Below are 20,260 nucleotides of genomic sequence, written 5' to 3'. Positions count from 1 at the left end.
AGCTGAAGACAGGTATGTACGAATTTTCCAGAGTGGTCAAAGGCCAAAAAATATAAAAATGGAAGCAATGAGCTGTGGAACTCCATTCTTTGACAAGAGAAACTGTGGGAAAGAGCACTGTGGCGCAGGAACCTCCCACCTAAGTTCTACACTCTTAACTCTGTCAATGCTACATCTTAACTGTGTCTTGTCTGTATAATTCTGGGCACGACAGGAACGGGATGCAAAAATGGCTCGAGACCTTCAACGAGGTAATGTGTCATTATGTCAGGAGGGTTTTTAAGCAAAAAGGTGACTATTTCTAACTCTTGACAGCTCTCCAGCCATTTTTTCCAAGTTCCTGTGAGAAGTAGGTTTTGGGGGTTTTTCTGCCAGCCTTCCAGTTCAGACTGGAATGTGAAAACTTGCTGCTTCCCAAAACATTGCGTCCAATGTTATGCAGTTGCCTGGAAAAAGCCAAGTGCAAAGAAACGCTTGGCTGAAGCTGAAGTTGCCCTTCACTAGAGTTGATCTCAAGCACAAACAGCAAAGCAGCCACGAGATCAGATTTTTAGAAGCTTCAGCCATCACTTCCCCTCCTGTGTACACCCATGGCATTCAGCACTAAACCAAACCATCCACGTTCTTTGCTGTTAGTTCTTGAGTTTTTCTAGGATTCTGTGATTCATGGCTTGTCTTGGTAGCTTAGGGGGTGCAGTCTTTCTTGGAATAAGCAAGAAGATCAATGACAAAAGAGAATCTGTCTTTGGGAAAAGATTATTCGGTCCTTTTTTGGCAAATATCAGTTCAGTGCTTGCCATCCGTAGCATAAAACCTGCTGTAGAATTTGAGGCCAGGTGTCCAAAGAGGGCTGTCCAAGGTGGTTTCAGAGCCAACAGGGGGAGCACAGACATGGGGTTTGTTCTCAGACAACTGCAAGAGAAGTGCAGGGGACAGAACAAAGGTCTCTCTGGAACCTTTGTTGAGCTCACCAAGGCTTTCCATCCTGTGAGCAGAAACGGTCTGTGGCAGATTTTGGAACATTTAGGTTGTCCCCCCAAGTTCCTTAAAATGATCATCTCGCTCCATGAGGGTCAGCACGGCCAAGTCAGATATGGCAATGCACTCTCTGAGCCCTTTCTAATATCCAATGGTGTGAAACAAGGCAGTGTTCTCGCACCAACCCTGTTCACAATCTTTGTCAGCAGGATGCTCCAAAGGGCCACGGCAGACCTCGATGAAGAAGGTGGGATCTACATCCCATATCGTACCCATGGAAGCCCTTTCAACCTAAGGCGACTGAAGGCCCACACCAAGACCTTAAACCATCTTGTCTGGGAGCTGCTTTACGCTGACGCCGCCGCCCTCGTGGCTCACACAGTGGCAGCTCTGCAGCGTTTAACATCCTGCTGTGCTGAGGCTGCTGAGCTCTTTGGGCTGGGCGTCAGCTTGAAGAAGACACAAGTTCTCTATCAGACCGAGGAGGGGGCCTTTGCCCACGTGGACGATGACTGGAAATGCGACACCCATCCAGACCTTTCCCAATGCGCAGGTGTTACCGCGTGGGAAGAAGACGTGACACCCCAAGAGCTCTACCCATGGGAAGAAGTGAGTCCAACAACGTTCCCAACGAGGAGCCAGAAGACACCGAGAGCTCTACGAATTTGAAGAAGATGGGAGAGTCCGAGAACTTTCCCAGTGGCGGGATGGGAGACACCCAGAGCTGTACCAACGGGAAGAAACTGTGAGATGCCAGGAGCTGTACGAATCTGAAGAAGATGGTGTGAGATACCAGGAGCTGACCCGATGGGAAGAACATGCGACAGTGCGAGAGGTGTCCCAAAGGGAAGAAGAAGAGACCTATCAAGAACTGTCCCAATGGGGAGATGTGGCAGTCCCAGAGCTGTCCCAGTGGGAAGGTGAGAGATACCATGACCTGCCTCAGTGGGAAGAAGATGTGCAAGGGCATGGACTGTACCAATGGAAAGACAAGAGAGACCCAGAGCTCTCCCAAGTGGGAGACAAGGCAGACAAGGAGCAATCTCAGGAAGAAGACTACAGTGCCCAAGAGCTGCCCCAAAGGGAAGACAGGAGTGAGAAAAAGCTGTCCCAGTGGGGAGATGATGTCGGTTACAGCACCTGGGACAAACCCTGGCGCCCACTGAACGCTGGGGACCCTCAGATTGTTCCCCAGGAGGGGCCCGGCTCTGCCAGCAGCATGGGCACCGAGGTGGCAGCAGAGGCAGCCCGTGACCTGCCCAGTCCAGCTCCTGCCCCGGTGAGTGCCACGGACACCGAGCCAGCAGCTGCTGCCCCGGCCGGAGCTGCTGAGGAGGAGGAGCCCCAGGGGCCTCTGGCTCCTGTTGAGGAAGAGGCAGAAGGTTCTCCAGCCTTTGGAGAGCAGGTGCCATGGGCAGGGACACAGAACCGGGTCCCTGCCCCACACAGCCCCTCAGAGGGCAGCAAGGCCCTGCTGGACACAGACCAGTCCATCACCCATGAGATCCTGAGCGAGCCTGAGCTTGAGATCCAGGGATCTCACCAGGAGCCAGAGGACGAGAGAAACCTGGAACAAACCATGGATACAGACACACTAACAACAGTTCCAGCAGAAAGGACAGAGAGCCCAGTCCCTGCCCCACAAAGCCCCTGCTCCCCCAGCAGCCCCTCACCTTCCCAGGTGAAAGCCCAGGCCCTCAGCGAGCAGGAGGAGGGAGCAGGAGGGGACTCAGTCCTGGCAGTGCAAGACACTGACGAGGGGCCCTTCCCTGGGGAGGGCATAGGCTGGAAATACTACATTGACCAAGACATTTCCCAGTGGGAAGATGAGGGAGACCAAGAGTTGTCCCAAGAAACATCAACATATACCAAGAAGTGTCCCAGGGGGAAGACTGCTCTGAGCAGGAGCTGTCCCCTGGAGAAGTCAAGAGCTACCAGGAATTGTCTGACTGGGAAGAATACAGCGAGGAAGAGGAGCCCCAAGGAGAAGTGAAGAGCTACCAAGAAGTGTCTGACTGGGAAGAAAACATCGAGCAGGTGTAGCACTAAATCTGATGAGAAACTTGTTTAAACATGTCTTAAACTGGCTCTTTGTGGTCTCTTTGCAAACACGTGTTTCTTCTTCCCAACACCCCCCACAGCAACTGTTATCTCCCATGCAGGAATGTCCTGGGAAGGTGTCCTGAGGTGTTTCATTGGACCTTGTCAACCCCTTCCTGTGATTGGGTGTTCCTGTAAGCCCCTTGAGACTTCTAATGGGTTAACCTGTGATTCTCCCTAACCCTATAAATGTAACATCCCCAACAATAAACTCCCTCTTGCCTCCTCTCCACGCCAGTGTGCTGTCTCTGTACCAGCCATGGGGCCACGTGGGTGCTGGGGGGAGGGGAGGGCACCTCTCCCCTCCAGGCGCGGGGCCTGAAACCCCTGAAGAAACCCCTGGAGTTCCCTTTCCCCATCCCTCAAGACGTCGGAATGGTTCTTCAGATGGAGATGGAACTAGAACTGGGCTCCCCCACGTTGTGGGTGGGGAAAGGGATCCAGAAGCAGGAGCAGTCCCAAGGAGAAGAGAGTAGAGGCCAAGAAGTGTCTGACTGGGAAGAATACGGCGAGGAAGAGCTGTCCCATAGCGTGAAGAGCTACCAAAAAGTGTCCGACTGGGAAGACTACACACCCTCCTGGCTGTCCCGATGGGAAGATGACAGGGACAGAGAGCTGGCACTGGCGGACTGGGAACACATGAGCGTCCCCAGCTTGGGGTCAAGCCCTTGCTCCCGGAGGAGGATGAGTGGGAAGAATTGAGCGTGCTGGAGCTGTCCCAAGGAAGGACAAGGCACAGAAGACAGGCTGAGAATTCTTGCAGCAGAGGGGCTCCCAGTGCCCGTCCCTCGCCAGGCATGGGCTGAGCGCCGGGCACCCGCCCCGTGCACACAAGTGCCGCTCTGCGCCTCACCTCCCCAGCTGGAAGCCCTGTCCCCCAGAGGGACTGAAGCTTCTCCTGCCTTTGACAAGCCAGGTCCCTGCCCCACGCAGCCCCTGCTGCCCCCCCAGCCCCTCGCCTCCCCAGCTGGAGGCCCAGGCCCTCAGCAGGCAGCTGCCTGTCCCCACCAAACGTCTCTCCCGCTAAAGGCGGGCACTCGGGGCTCTGCGCAGGCTGTTCCGCTCCTGCACGGCGGGACAGCCCCAGGATTAGGCCCCGCTCCAGCGCCAGGCGGGCCCGGACACCTCTGCAGTGCTTCCAGCACAGACACTGACACCACCACCCACCTGAGACACTGACTCCAATGCCTGACTGCTCCTGCAGGGAATGAACAAGACAGGACATTTTGCTCCCAGAAACTCCCTGCAGGATAACAACATACACGATTTTTGCCAAACAAACAAAATATGCCTTAAGTCAATTAACTACTTTAATTAATTAATTAGGCTAGTTAGATAATTAAGTTATTTAATTAATAATTATTATAACATGTAGTTATAATATTTAGATAGACTATTGTAGATTTACTTCGAAGATAGAGTTACATAAGATAGATATACTATATTTACATATTATAATAATTACTATATTTATAGGGCACATAGATAGATGTTTACAGTTAGACTATAGGAATTAGAAACAAGACAAGACATAAGATTAGGAAGATTTCCTGTAGTTTCCATTTAAGTACCCATTCCCTCTACCTATCTCTTTAACTCACATTTATTGTTAAATAAAATCTGTGTTAAATAAAATCTGCATTAAATAAAATCCGCCTGTTTTGGGCAAATGGTCTCATTTACACCTTAATCCGGGCTGAGGCATCTCTCCCTAATGGGATCAGAACACCTGGGCAGGGACACCTTCCACCACACCAGCTGGCTCCAACCCCATCCAACCCGGCCTTGGACACTTCCCACGGTGGGGCAGCCACAGCTTCTCTGGGCAACCTGGCCCAGGGCCTCACCTCCCTCCCAGGGAACAATTTCTCCCCAAAAGTCTCATCTCCCAGAGGTCACTCCCTGGGGCCAGGCTGCAGTGTGTTCCTCCCCAGCACTGCCTGCCTGCAACAGCCTGGGCCGACACAGGAGGGCTTCCCCTCGCCCACCCCCACCTAAGGCAGCAGCTGCTCTGGGCTGTTCCTCACAGATCCCTGTGCCATCAGCTGCAAAGCTCTCAGCAAGGCTGTCCTAAAGGAAGCTGCCCTGGGAAAGCCAACGTGCTGCAGCTCCAACGGGAAAAGAATCCCAGAATCAGGAAGGTTGCAAAAGAGCTCCAAGATCATCGAGTCCAACCTGGGACCTCTCCCTGAATCCCTGTAACCAAGCCCTGGCACTGGGCTCTGCGTGTGGCACCGGAGAGGCGAGGGGCCCTGTAACACCCCTGTAAGTAATCCTTGTTATTTTAGTTGTATCACAGATCAAAACGTGCCTACCCTCCATTTATCATTAATAATTCCCGTGGGCAGAAGAGCCAAACTGGGGCTCCCAGGGAAGCAGAAGCTGGGAGGATGATGCAGGACACAGTGAATGAAGGAAACTGTGAAATGCAGAAATCCTCAGGGGAGGGCTGATTGCTTGGATCATCTCTGCAGCAATCCCGGCAGCTGCCGCAGCCACGGCTCCTGCTGCACTGGCCAGTCAGTGCAGGCCATGCCTGCAGGGCCAGTGTATGGGCACTGTGGCAGCACCAGGAGCAGGGGTTCAGAATCTGCCTGGTTTCAATATTCCAAGTCCTCTGGAAGCACATGGGACAAGCCCCAAGACAAGGAGCCCGGGTCCTGGCCCTCTTGGCCGTGAACTCTGCGTGTCCAAACAGAACAGGGGCAGAGGTGGGACCAAGAGGAGTCACTCTGCACCTGCCCTGAGTTCATGGGAATGCAAAGGGAGGATGGACCTTGGCTGAGTGCTTGGAGAGACAGAAGGTTGTTTCTCCAAGTGCAAATGCTCTTGAACCAGCCTCCATGACCAGCCTGTGTTTTTCTCTGGTGGCTGAACAGCCAGCACGTGAGGGGAGGGGAATGTGTGGGATCAGGGCACTGCTTTGGGGCCATGCTGGGAATTCTGATGGACTAAAAGACAAACACTGAGTGCTGCTCACGAGAGAAGAGGAATAAAAGGGGACACAGAAAAGTGTCGGCAAACAAGTCCTGAAATGGAACTCTGTGTGTGCAGCCTCATTTTATCCTTCAACAACCAAAGGAAAGGGGGTAAAAAGTGGGGGTTGGGAGCCCAAAACTGGTCGGGAGGAAAACGGGGATTGAGGGGACAATGGGAAAGTGGAAGGAACAGGGAGAAGGGTGGAAAAGGGAAGGTGGGCTGGTGGGTCCAACGGTCCCATGGGGGTCTTTGGGCACAGGGGGGTTGGCAAAGGGGGGTGGCCCCCCGGAGCTCCCAACTTCCTGTGGGGTGCTGGGGGCTGCTGGATCCAATCTCAGCCTTGCATCATACCAACAGTTTCAGTTTAGAGGAATTACAGAGCTGTGACTGAACCACTTTTGTCCCCCAGCTTTTAATGATGGCAAATCAGAACTATTGATAGAAATGAACTTATTTAGGGTTACAAATGATCAGACAGAAGATCTTCATCAGAATTATTTACTGCACAATACAAACACTAAAACTACCAGGAGTACAGGATAAGACAGGACAGTGCTCTACACTAAAGCAATTGTTGAAGCCATTCTACTCAAGCTGGCACAAAAGCAATAATTCTTAATTAGAGATGGATGGAACTCCCCCAGACCAACGCTGGTGGGGAGATCTCTGCTCTCAACCTCCAGCAGTGACCTTTGGGGGTCCCCAGCCATGGCAGGAATCTCCACACACCCCCCAAGAAGGGTTCTGTTGGAAGAAGCTGCCCCTGGGAAAGGGGACTGGCCCTTTGTGGTCGAAAGGGATGGACTGACAGTCACTGGACTCCAGGGGTTGCCTCCCCATCAGGGGGTTCATTCGGGGTGGAAGCAGCGGCCGAAGCTCTTCCCGCAGTCGGGGCACTCGTAGGGTTCCCCTTACTGGTGGGTCCGTTGGTGTGAGGTCAAGGTACCGCTCTGGGTGAAGCTCTTCCCACACTCCCCACACTTGTAGGGCCTCTCCCCGCTGTGGATGCGCCGGTGGGTGATGAGGTGGGAGTTCCGCTTAAAGCCCTTCCCACAGTCGGTGCAGCGGAAGGGCCTCTCATCCGTGTGCGTTCGCTCATGCAGGAGGAGATTGGAGCTGGTCTTAAACCTCTTCCCACATTCCGAGCACCTGTAGGGTCGTTCCCCAGTGTGGATAAGATGGTGGGTGCGGGGGCTGGAGCTATAGGGCCTCTCCCTGCTGTGGATGCGCCGGTGGGTGACGAGGGTGGAGTTCTGGTTGAAGCCCTTCCCGCAGTCGGTGCAGTGGAAGGGCCTCTCATCCGTGTGTGTCCGCTGGTGGGTGATGAGGTGGGAGTTCCGCTTAAAGCCCTTCCCGCAGTCGGTGCAGCGGAAGGGCCTCTCATCCGTGTGTGTCTGCTCATGCCTGAGGAGATTCCCACTGCGCTGAAACCTCTTCCCACACTCCCCACACGTGTAGGGCCGTTCCCCAGTGTGGATGCGCTGGTGTTGGATCAGGGTGGAGCTGTCCCTGAAGCTCTTCCCACACTCCCCACATGTGTAGGGCCGTTCCCCAGTGTGGATGCGCTGGTGTTGGATCAGGTTGGAGCTCTGCCTGAAGCTCTTCCCACATTCCCTACATGTGTAGGGCCGTTCCCCACTGTGGATGTGCTGGTGGGTGAGGAGTTGGGTGCTCTTCCTGAAGCTCTTCCCACATTCCAAGCACCTGAAGGGCTTCTCCCTGCTGGGAGGCTGCTCAGGGACCACCAGGTCAGAGCTCTGGCTCAAGCTCCGGCCGCCTTCCCGGCACAGGCTGGCTCTTTCCTCCTCAGAGCCCCCTGGGCTGGCTTTGGAGCCCCTCCTGCGGGGGGATCTCCGGCCCTTTTCCTCCCCGCTGCCTTCCTGGGCTGGGGAGCCCTTCAAAACGGCCTCTCCCACCAGGCTCTGCCGGGGGGATTTGTCCTCCGGGCTCTCCGTCCTCAGCTCGGGGCCTGGGGCAGGAAGCAACAAGGACAGGGAGGGGATTTGCCTCCGGCCCACAGGGAAGGCCAAGGACATCCCCCCAACTCCGGCCCCGGCAGGACGGCGGCGCCAGCGGGGTTGTCCTGCAGCCGGGGCCATGCTCGGCTGACAGAGCCAGCACAACACCCGCCCAAAGGGACACTGACTGCCTCCTCACCTGCCTGGGGGGCCCAAGGCATCTTCCTCTTCCTCGCAGCCTCCTTCATCTGCCCAAGCTTTGGGAAGGACAAATCCTGATGGGGGGGAAACAAGGGCTGAGCACGTTGCCTTGGGGGTTCCTCCTGCCCAAGTCCATCTCTAGAACTCACCGGGCATCCTGTGACCATAAAAACCTCCCAAACACCAAGATTCAGCCCAGAAAAACCCAAACCACCCAGATTCAGGCAAAAACCCCCTCAGAAATAGCAAGAAGAGCCCCACACCCTCAAACTGCAAAAACTTGAGATTCAGATGAAATATACTCCAAAAATATGAAGATTAGTCAAAAAAAATCTCTCCCAGAAGTTCCCCCTCTCTGGTCTCTCCCCTCTGGGGTTGGAGGGTCTGCCCTGTCTGGGATGCTGGGGGTCCCCCTTAGGGATGCTGGCAGTGTTGGGGGTCCCAAGGGTCCCTTCTCCTCTGACTCTCGCCTTCGAGGGGTCACGTTCCCAGACATTCCCCCTCTCCAGGTTCTCCACTCTGTTGTCCCAGGGATCCCAGGGGTCCCCACTGTCCAGGTTTCCCCTTCTCCACACCCCCCGTTTCAGGCTCCTGAGGGTCCCGGGGCTCCTCCCTCTCCGTGCTCCCCCCTCCAGGCTGCCGGGGGTCCCCCAGCTCCGGCATCTCCCCGCTCCGCCCTCCACACTCGGCAGCTCCCGGGCTCCACACCCACCCCCAGCACTCCTGGGGGGCCCCAAACCCGCTGTGTCCCCCCCATCAGCACCGGGCTGACAATGGAGCCGGCGGGGCCTGACCCAGCAACACCAACCCCCATCGTGGGGGGACCTGCATCCCCCACCCACCACCAGGGCTCTGACCCCAACCCAGCCCGGCCCCCAAAAACCACCTCCCACCCACCCCCAACAGCCCCCAAGGGCACAGCCCTGCACAAGGGCCGGCTGTGCCCCAGGCACCCAAACAGCCCCACGGGCGGGGGGACACCAGAGGCTGCCCCAGGGCAACGAGAGCAGGGAGCGGATCGGGCCCCCTGACACGTGGGCGGGCTCTGGGCTCAGCCTGACCAGGGGCAATTTGGCACCAACAGCAGGGCCCTGAACGCTGGCTCGGCACAGGGGGCCCGAGCTCCCCCCTCTCCAGCTCTCGGGGCTCTCACAGCTCCCCCCTCTCTCCAGCCTCCCCTACTCTCCAGGGATCAAGGCACGGGGACACCGAGGCACCCCCACGGCAACCCCAGTCCCGCTCCCTCCCCTCCCCTCAGCCCCCCTCTCCCACCCCTTCCCCATCGGCCCCCCAAACCCCGCTCCCCCAGCTCCCTTTGGGGGTGACCCACCGCCCCTCGCGCTCCCTTTGGGGGTCCCACCCGCTCTTTTCGCTCCTCTCCCCCCTTTCCCATCGTGGCCGCTCCGCTCACCCCACAGCGGCAGGAAGGGCCGGGACAGGGGTGGAGCAGCAACAGCAACAGCAGGAGAACAATCGCCCCCCATCCCACGGGTGCCCAGGAAGGGGGAACTCGTCCCAAATATCCTGGGGGGGAGCGTGGGGGGTCTTGACATACTCAGGCTGCCAGCACAGATTTCCCTGCAAAGTCTGCAGGGAGTCAAGCTCTGCAGAGGAGACTGTGTCCCATGGATGGGATTGCAGAGGCTCCCTCAGGTCCTCAGCAGGAATCACCAACCAGGAATACACACAAAAGGCCCCCACGAAGTTTTTTGGGGGAGTGTCCTGTAGGGAGGGGACAGTGTCACCCCACCAGGGCAGGGCTGGTAAGTGGGAGGCTGCTCCAGGGCTCTGCAAGAGGCCTCGTGCTCTGCTCGGCCCCAGCACTGGCTGGTCCCAACAGCCCCGGCTGCCCCCGGCCCTGGGCAGCTCTGCTGCCACAGGCTGTGCCCTCACCGTGGCCCTGCAATGGCCCTGCCTGTCCCTCCCCCGTGGCCCTGCCCACATCCCTGTCCCTTGGCTCTCTCTCTGCCAGCTCAGTGTGGGGCACACGGGCTGGGGGTCCCTCCCAAGCCCCCCGGGCAGCCGGCGTTGGCTGGGGGGATGTGAGGGCTGGGCCTGCTCAGCACAGCCCCGGCCTCGTGCCCAGCACCTCTTTCCTGCCCCACACAAGAGCTTCCCAGCCCCCCCAGGGCTCCCCTGCTGCTGCCTCTGCTCCGGGCCCTGCCTTTGCTGCTCCCTTGCCTGGGGCAGCGGCTGCAGGGGGGGGATGGCAGCAGCTTCAGCTCCACGGCACTTCCTGGGGGGAGCTCAGCCCGGGGGGACGGGCAGGGACCTGATGGGGATGGACAGGGGCCCAGCAGGGACAGCCAGGGCCTGCAGGGGAAGGCACAGGGACAACCTGGCCCCCCCCCCAGCCAGGGCTGTCTCTGCTCCTCCTTGCAGGCTCCGTGGCCAGGCACAGTTGGTGTTCCTGGGTGCCCACCATCTCAGCACTTGCAGCCGCTCAAATCAGCGCCCGCAGCTCTGCAGCAAAGCCCCAGCTCACCTGGCACACAGGGGATGGACACAGCACCTGCTCGGGGATGGGCAAACACAGCTTTGTGCCTTCCCCACCACGGGGCTCTCCTTCCTCAGCAGCACCTCTGCCTTGCACTTATTCTCAGCCTCACCTCAGGGCCTGGGCTCAAGGACAGGAACCTGCAGGGAGGGGACATCATGTGCAAGCTGAGGGCTGCCTGCTTGCACTGGGCTGGGGGCTTCTTTCTCCTTCTACAACCAGCCCACAACTCAGCCTGCTTTGCTAACACCACACATTTACAGACTAACCTTGGAGATAGATATGGACAGACATCTCTCTCACCCTGGGGATGGAGCCTCAAGCATGTGCTGCCACAGGAATGGCAATCAGAGAATCACAGAATCAGCCACGTTGGAAAAGACCTCCGAGATCATCAAGTCCAGCCCTGGATCCAACCCTGCTGTGCTTCCCAGACCATGGCACTGAGGCCACATCCACTCTCACCTTCAACACCTCCAGGGACGCTGACTCCACCCCCTCCCTGCCCAGCCCATTCCAAGGCCTGATTACCCTGTCAGCAAAAAATTGCTTCCCAATACCCAACCTAAACCTCCCCTGGCACAGCTCCAGACCCAGCCCTCTTGTCCTACTGCTGCTTCCTGGCACAACAGCCCCACCCCCACCTGGCTCCAACCTCCTGGCAGGGACTTGCAGACAGTCAGGAGGTCTCCCCTGAGCCTCCTCTTCTCCAGCCTCAGCACCCCCAGCTCCCTCAGCCTCTCCTCACACCACTTGTGCTCCACTCCCTTCCCCAGCCTCGCTGCTCTTCTCTGGACCTGCTCCAGCCCCTCCAGGGCCTTCCTCAACTCAGGGGCCCAGAGCTGGACACAGCACTCCAGGGGTGGCCTCACCAGCGCTCACTCCAGCCCAACAATCCCTTCCCTGCTCCTGCTGCCACACTCTTCCTCACACATTGGCCACACTTCCTCACTCCATTGGCCCTCTTGGCCCCCTGGCCACACTCTGCCTCCTGTTCAGCTTCCTGTCCATCCCCACTCCCAGCTCCCTTTCTGCCTGCCTGCTCTCCAGCCACTCTGGCCCCAGCCCGGGGGGCTGACGGGGCTTCTTGTGGCCAAAGGGCAGGACCCGGCCCTTGGCCTGCTGGAACCTCATCCCCTTGCAATCAGCCCATGGATCCAGCTGGGCCAGGTCCCTCTGCAGAGCCCTCCTGCCTTCCAGCACATCAACACACCCCAGCTTGGGGTCACCTGCACATTTGCTGATGAAATGCCTGGTTCTGCAGCAGCTGCAGATGCTCAAGGGGCAGCAGGAACAAGTCAGGGGCCTGGGGGGGCCTGGGGGGATTTGGGGTGCGGGAGGGTCCTGGGGGAGCTGGGGAGGGGCTTTGGGGATTGGGGGTACAAACCAGGACAGACCAGTACAGACCAGTACCTCCTCACTGCTCCCCAGATCTCTCCTGGAGCTGGGCCACATTGTTGTGGGACACCTGAGCCCCTCTCAGTGCCCTCCCAGTACAGCCCAGTGCCCCCAGTACAGCCACTGTGCTCCTGCTGCTGGGTGATCCCTCTTTGGGGGGGGCTGGAAGGGATTTGAAGGGGGGCTGGGGGAAATTTGGGGGGACGTGGGGGGGTTGGATTAGAATTTGGGGGGTTTGGGGTGCTTTGGGTGCATTTAGGGGAGTTAAAAGGGGTCTTGGGAGGTCCAAGGGATTTGTAGGGGGAGGGGATTCAAAGGAAAATGGGGGCTGGGAGACATTGGGGGGGTTAATGATGTCTAGGGGGAAAGAGGAGGGGCAGCACCAAGAGCAGGTGAGTCCTGAGACCCCCCTGGGGTTCCCAAGACTTTCTTGGTGTCCCTAATTCCCCCCTTAACACCCTGCGACCCCCCTGGTGTCTCCAATGTCCCCAGGGCCTCTCCATGGCCATAATTCCCCCTAATTCCACTGTCCCCATACCCCACCCACTGTCCCCATACCCCACCCACTGTCCCCAAACCCCACCCCTGATGTCCCCACCCCTCCATCTAACCCCAGGCGGCCCCCTGGACCCTCTGACACCAAACTCATCCCCCCTCCCCACCACGCTCACAGAAAGGCCAAGGGCATCTGGGGACACACTGGGGACAGTCAGGGAGCTTTGGGGGCACTGGGGGATTACTGGGGGATACTGGGACACACTGGGGGGAACCAGGGGGCACTGGGAGGGACTGGGGCGTTACTGAGGGACACTGGGAGGGACTGGAGGTGAACTGGGGCACACTGGGGGGCACTGGCAGAGAACTGGGGAGTTACTGGGAGATTACCAGGACACACGGGGGGACACTGGGAGGTTACTGGGCCATACTGGGGGTTACTGGGTGCTCACTGGGATACACTGGGCGGTCACTGGGGGGTTACTGGGCTATACTGAGGGTCACTGGGAGGTTATTGGGATATACTGGGGGCACTGGAATCCCCTTACCCGGATGTAGTATATATCCCCCCTCCGATTTTGGGGGGCATCACTAGTACCCCTCCCCTGGGGCCTGGGGGACCCTCTGAACGCACTGCTGGGCTTTAGGGGACTCCACAAAATCCCCTCAAACCCCTGAAATCCCCTCAGAAATGCACCCCAGGACCCATCGAAACCTCCTCAAGGACCCCCCAACTCCCCTAAGAGACCTCATCCCCCCCCCGGAGTCCCTAAACCCTCTCAGTGACCCGCAAAACACACCTGGGACCCCCCAAGCCCATTCAGGGACCCCCCCAGTCCCTCTAAGGGAGCCTCAAAGCCGTCTGGAACCATCTAGAGACCACAAAAACTGCTGCAAAGGTCCGTACAAAACCCACCCAGGACCCCCAAACCCCCTCAGAGATCCCCCAAGCCCACCTGGGACCCCCCCAATCCCCTCAGAAACCAAAACTCCTTCAGGGACTCCCAAACCCCTTCAGGGACCTTCAACCTCCCCCCCCCCCCCCCAGTCCCCTCAGGACACCGAACCCCCTCAGGGACCCCTCAAAATCTCCTCGGGAACCCCTGAACTCCTCAGCTAAGCCCTCCCGAGCCCTCCAGCCTTTCCACCCTCGCCCGCGCTCCCCGCAGCCCCCGAGGGGATCCCCAGACCCGCTCCCCCCGCAGACCCCCCCAGCTCACACACCCGAGCGCAGCTTTGCCCGGGGCCGCCCCCGAATCCCCCCGCGCCAAAGATGGCGCCCTTCGCGCGCTTCGCATGGACACACCCCCGCCGCAGCCAATCAGCGCGCGGCCACGCCCCCTGCCCGCCCTCCGCCCCGCCCCCGCCTCGCGCGGGGCACCCCGGGAGGTTCCGCAGTCAGTGCCGGGCACGGCCCCGGCAGCGCAGCCCCGAGGGACCCGGTGTGCTGTGGGCTGGACAGGAACCTCCTCAGCTGGGCCCCGAGGGACCCGGTGTGCTGTGGGCTGGACAGGAACCTCCTCAGCTGGGCCCCGAGGGACCCGGTGTGCTGTGGGCTGGACAGGAACCTCCTCAGCTGGGCCCCGAGGGACCCGGTGTGCTGTGGGCTGGACAGGAACCTCCTCAGCTGGGCCCCGAGGGACCCGGTGTGCTGTGGGCTGGACAGGAACCTCCTCAGCTGGGCCCCGAGGGACCCGGTGTGCTGTGGGCTGGACAGGAACCTCCTCAGCTGGGCCCCGAGGGACCCGGTGTGCTGTGGGCTGGACAGGAACCTCCTCAGCTGGGCCCTTCCCTCCTCCCTGCCCCTCCTCAGCCGGGCCCTTCCCTCCTCCCTGCCCCTCCCCAGCTGGGCCCTTCCTGCCCACCAGCTCCTGCTCCAAAGGGCTCCCACACACCCTGGGCCACTTGTCCCACTTGGGCACTGGAGCTGCCCCAGGGCGTCTCTGGGCAGTGGCCAGCTCTGGGACTGCTCTGCCTGAAGCCAGGAGTGTGGAATTTAGGAGACACTTGAAACCTCTAGAGAACGGAACTCTTGGGAATTGCTGAAGGCTTCCTGGCCAGCATTGTCAGACCTTTTTTTTTTTTTTTAATTTCAACAATTTTTCTCCAGTTTTTCTCATTGACAACACCTTCTATATATATTAAGCTGATTCTTTCACTATGTACATGAATAGGTTTTTTGCAGCTACTTATCAAACTAAATATCCCACCAATTATTCAGTTATGGAAACATGGCTCAGAGGAAGCTCCTGATTTTTGGGGCACCTTTCATCTCTCTAATTTTGCCTCTTTTGTTCTTCCTCTCCCTATTTTTGTCTTGAAAAAGCTCTCCAGGATGTGTGTGCCTGGGAGTGTATTCATCCTCTGAGCTGTGCCCTGTGCCATGGGACAGGGGACAAGTGCACCTTCTAGAGAAATCTGCCCCTCCTGCTCACAGAAGCCCCCTGAGTGCCCAGGTGAGATGGTGCCCAGGCTGCTTTGCTGGTGTGAAATGAAAGGGCCAGGCCAGAAAGGCAGAGGAGGGTGATGGAGGAGACAGGGCCATTTGCAGGGGATGTGTGTGAGGCTGGGGAGATGAATGTCCCTGGGCCAGTGAAGGCTGTTCCTGGAGTCACCCCAGAGCTGTCAGGGCTCTGACAGGGCTCCAGAGCTGAGCTGGGCTCCTGCCCTGCTCACACCCCCAGGGCTGTGCAGGGACACGAGTCCTCCCCTTGCACACACCCCCAGTTCCTGGCAGCAGGGGCAGTGTCTGCCTGGCTCCTGCTGCCACTGCCAGGGGCTGGAGGCCCCTCAGCCCTGCAGAGCCCCCACCCTGCCCACTCACACACTTCAGCTCAACACTGGGGTTTTCCCCTCCCTGGCACTGCCCAGTCCAGCCCCTCCCTGCTCCCCACATCTCCTGCCCCAGCCCAGCAGAGCAGCACACTCAGGGCTGGCCCTGCAGCAGGACACGGAGGCCATGGAGCTCAGGGACAGGCCCTCTGGGTCTGCAATGCTCAGCACATCAGCAGCTCAGGCAGCTCCTGCAGCCCCAGGGCCAGCCCCGCTCCCCAGCACAGCAGCAGAGAATCGGCCCCGGGCTCCTCAGGCCCCATTTGCCATCTCCAGGGGCACTGGCCACCACCAGCACCAGCTGGAGCAGCCTCAGCCCCTCAACCCCCACAGGGGGACCCTGAGGGCAGCACACGGACTCCAGGGAGAAACCAGCAAGGCAAGGACCCTCTGGAGAGTCTGGGCCTTGGCCTTCTTCTTGAGAGCCCTGGAGAAGAAGAGCTGAGGCTTCAGGCTGTGCCTGAGCAAATGGAGCCCCTTGTGTGGTGGAAAGAGTGCAGTGGAGCCCAGCTCATGGCAGCAGTGCCATGGCCACAGGACTGACCCAGCCCAGCCCAGGGACCAAGGCCCAGAGCACTGAGGCCTCACCCAGGCCCAGAAGGGGAGGGGGGCAGGAGAAAAAGAGCAGCTCTCAACAGGCCAAATGCTGCTGCTCCCTGGCACTGCTGCTGTGCTGGGACTCTGTTCCCTGCCCCTCTGCACACAGGCACTGCCCTGCCAGACTCATCAGAGGTCTCAGAAGATTGAACTCACAAAAACAAGTCACTGAAGGATCCTTGACTTTGTTTCAATGCATTCCTCATTTACCCAGACTCTGGGTCAAATTCAAGATGCAGACAGTGACCAAGACATGGGATGAATAATCAATATTCACTGTACACAACTTTATCCCAGGAGAAAAACCCCATGAAAACCCTAACCCAGCACCACAAAACCCTGAGCAGGCAGGCTGGAACAAGGAGTCCCATTCTGAATGCTGTGGAAGAGAAAACAGGCCCTTTGTGCCTTCAGAAAAGCATCCAGTCATCATTTTCCTCAGGGCATCCTTGAAGCAAAAGGTTTCTTAAGACAGATGCCAGAGCTTGGCAGCAGGCTGTCCTTCTCAGCTTGGAAAATCTCTGCTAACTTCCCTAACAATGGTACAATCCCCCCACCTTAATGTTGTCAAACAGCTGCATCTGCAGGATTCCTGTTCCAGCATTACCTAATGCACAGTTATCACACCTCTTTTTAAAATTAAAGGGGAGGAAAAAAAAAGCCGGGGGTGAGGGGAGACTCCCCCCCCCAGTCATCCATCAAGTGAACATCCTGGCCACTGCTCCCAAGAAATTGAATATATGCTAAAAAGATACAAAAAAACATAAAAGGCTTTCAAAAAGAAAAGTTTTTCAGAACTAGATTTTAATATTGCCAAGTGGGTTTTTGCCAGATTATAAAGTTGACTGAAATGCCAGGATACTGCATTTTGGAAGCAGCAGCAGCTCACATATTGCCTTGTATTAGTGAATGAAGTGTGTTGCTGATTCCAAAGCTGGACTATCATCATCTGTGGGGGAGAGTAGATGAATAAATGAATAACAATTGGCATTCCCTACCAACCCTGCTGCCTTGAAGCACTCTTTTCAAGTGCGGCCTCCACAGGAAAAAAAAAAAGTTAAGAGCACTTTATTTTGATTATAGTGCTTTCCCAGGCAGGAATTTTTATTTCAGTTAGAATCTTTGAACCATTACATTTTCAGTGATGCGTTTTTATATTTACAGTTGACACCTTCATAGAAGAATGAAACCTTTGAGCAACAGCTCTAAAGCATGAAGGTTGCCTGCAGGAAATACTTAAATTATTTTACACCCAAATGGAGCCTGTTGTTTTTAGCTAAAATGTAATAAACCTTAAATCAATGACCTTTCTTTCACTGAAAGCCTGCCCTTTGCAAAACTAACTTTCCCAAGAAACATATTTGGGTGAATAAATGCCAAACAAAGGGCTATTGAAATCTAAACATTTTCTCCATTTATGGCTTGTGAACATTTAGTTCCTAAATTCCCAACTGCTGCCTAATGTACAGAACAGGGGTGCCTTGGTTGACTCACATATCATTGATTTCAGAGTGTCACAGGGATCTCATTGACAGGAATCAATTAGAATCCAAAATCAATCAAATGTGTTCGTGCACTGTCATTGATCGAATTTGAATCTCCCCAAATTAATTGTAAGCATGTGAAAGAACCTAGAAATTAATTTTGAACAGGTACAAAACCAAAAATCAGTAAACTTTGAGAAGACAATAGTGCATCTGAGCATGTTTCATGCCTGCTGGGGTAAGTTAATGGTGAATCACACCTTCCCTTCCCAGCACAGGCTGAGATATTTTCTTTTTGGAACATGAAAATACCCAGGGACTGAAGGCAGAGGACACACCAGTCAATGATCCAGCATTATTTTATGAACAGCCTGTTACACAGCCAATATCAAACATGCTGCCAGGATATTACAAAATGCACAAGTGTGTGACACTCTGAAAAACTGCCCATACTTAGTGAGCCACTGCACTTCAGGAGAAAGAAAGGAGAGAATTCCTGAATCTCTACCAAAAGCAGGAATAGATGTGGCCACTTATCCAAAGAGTTGTTATTGCTGCTGAGGACTCCTCTCTGAACACATTCACCTGTCATTCTGTCAGGGTAATAAATCCTTCCACTCATTACAGCACACTCAAAAGCACCTGCTATTTAATGTCAATGCAAAAATGGCCCAAAGTGTCTAAAACATTTCTTTTTCTAATGTAAAAGTGCTGGCATTTTACTTCCTTCCTGATAAGCCAGTGCCAATGGACCTGATTATTCTTTTCTTATTCAAAGCACATCAGTAGTTCCAAAGCACTCTCCATCTTATCAGGTGTCTGAACAGCACAGTTACTGAAAACAGTTTGTGCTGCTCCTCTCTCCTTCTGCCAGGCTCTCAGATAAACCCAACTAACTCTCTGTATTTACACAATCAAACATAAGCTGTGTCTTCAACACACTGTAGCCTGTTTCTGGCATGTTACAGCTTTGCTGCTTGACATTAGTTGTACCCAAAACAGCAGCAGTGAATTAGCTTAGAACAAAAATATCGTCACTCCATAGCACAGAACACAGAAGGGACACAGGAGAGTGTATACACTCGTATATGAATAGGTGTGTATATATAATATGATATATAAAACCATAAAAATTATATAATTAACTATTTAAAAATTGAAAGCCTCCTTCTCTACTTAGCTAGGAAAAAAACCACCAGACATTCCTAACAAAAGGAGCCCTCAAATCCATTCCTTAACATCCTGGGTGAAACTGGGAGCAAATACAGCTCCGTGTGCTCCTGTACAGATTAGAGCTGCATCCTAACATATATATATTATATCTACACCCTGTGCCAATATTTGGACCTTTAGATGTGTGTATTTAGACATAAGAAAGAGAAATCAAAGCTCCAGAACTGCTCCATTTCCTCTGTGAGTGTGCAGGGATCAGAGTGCACTAACTCAGCCTCATTTTAATGAGCCAAGGGCTGCGCTGTCCTGGCTCTGCATTAGTAAATCTGGGAGGGTGCCCAGACCTCTGCAGTGTTTGGGGGTTTAGTTCTTTTGTAAAGCAAGTTTTGCTGAACTGCAAGGGCATTAAACCCCCAGCCCTGTGGGCACGCCTGCATAAACATCACCCAGCCCGGTTCCAGCAACCCCCGCTCAGAGCCAGCTCAGAGTTGTTCTTCTGTCACGTGAAAGGTCCCTGATGAAACTTCTTCCAGCACAATGACCACACTCAGCTTTAGAGACACTGTTTGCGCTGAAACACACTCCCAGAACTCTGTGTTGAAAGAGTCAGTAATGAATTAGGAATGCATTTTTTCTCTCAGAAGCTACTACCTTGCCTTAAAATTACCACTAAGAGGCCATACTTATTTTCCAGGTTCAAAGTGTTCCTGCCCCTACCAGCAAAAACAGACACAGGCTTTTTCTGGCCAGGAAAAAAAAAAACAAAACAGCACTGGAAAGACAATAATTTCTTAGAATGCAGCTCAACCCTTACAAAATCTTTGGTGACTGGAGCCCTGACATGATGCACATGGCAGTCTTTCAGATCAAAACTAATCAGTGCACACCCTCAAAATGCAGTAATGCCACTCACAAATGGAAACACAAATGCCCTCTCCAGATCTGTTTCAAAGCATTTTAGCAAGTAAATACAGCAACAGAACCAAATTCCAAAGTATACAGGTTCAATAGACATGTTTGTGTCTGTTAACAGCAGAGATTCCAGTGTTATGTATTTAATGTTATGTGAAGACTGGGCCTGCTGCCTACAAACATGGTATAAATACAGTTAAGTTTAGGAATTGGAACCACCAGAGCAAAACTACAGCTCAGACCACTGTAGAAAAGCAGGCAGTAAAAGCTTAATTACCAGTAGCATTATGCTGCCTGTATTGTTAAATGGGAATTCTGTCATCAAGATGTAGATTGGCTTGTGAGCACTGGATTAAAGAGCTCTGAAATGAAGAGTAAAATATAAGTACTCTGTAGAAACATCAGGGGAAAAAAAATCTGTTGTTAACACATTTTAAAATGAGAGGTACTAATGCAGGGTACTGCATTAGAGCATCTTTAAGTAACAGATTGATAAACAGAGATTTGGGGATCAAATCAGAACTTCAATATGATGTCTTTATGTATAGTTCTCTGTATCACTGTATGAACTCAAAATACAGGTCCTACAAACTGATTTACATGTGCACAGGAGCAAAACATGAAAATGCAAATGTATTGTTTGTGCTGATATCTCT

At 55.0% G+C, this 20,260-nt stretch overlaps 1 protein-coding gene across 1 annotated transcript; it reads right to left on the bottom strand.

Annotated features, from left to right (window-relative positions):
* Nucleotides 1–6,541: 6,541 nt before the first annotated feature.
* On the bottom strand, nucleotides 6,542–11,236 carry LOC135406045 (zinc finger protein 501-like). Its single transcript, XM_064640574.1, has 3 exons — nucleotides 10,702–11,236; nucleotides 8,215–8,290; nucleotides 6,542–8,026 (listed from the first exon to the last, which is right to left on the bottom strand). The coding sequence occupies exons 2-3, from the start codon at nucleotides 8,261–8,263 to the stop codon at nucleotides 6,969–6,971; spliced, it is 1,107 nt and encodes a 368-aa protein (XP_064496644.1). The 5' UTR covers nucleotides 8,264–8,290; nucleotides 10,702–11,236; the 3' UTR covers nucleotides 6,542–6,968.
* Between the last annotated feature and the right edge of the window lie 9,024 nt (nucleotides 11,237–20,260).

Source organism: Pseudopipra pipra, chromosome W (genome assembly GCF_036250125.1).
Source record: "Pseudopipra pipra isolate bDixPip1 chromosome W, bDixPip1.hap1, whole genome shotgun sequence".
In the NCBI taxonomy this organism is placed as follows: domain Eukaryota; kingdom Metazoa; phylum Chordata; class Aves; order Passeriformes; family Pipridae; genus Pseudopipra; species Pseudopipra pipra.
This window is presented reverse-complemented; position numbering and strand designations above follow the sequence as displayed.

Bases quoted from the DNA above. Each gene is read 5' to 3' on its own strand.
- LOC135406045 (XM_064640574.1), bottom strand. From the start codon at position 8,263: ATGAAGGAGGCTGCGAGGAAGAGGAAGATGCCTTGGGCCCCCCAGGCA. The intron at 8,027-8,214 runs GTGAGGAGGCAG...TTCCTGCCCCAG, and splicing joins GCCTTGGGCCCCCCAGGCAG to GCCCCGAGCTGAGGACGGAG.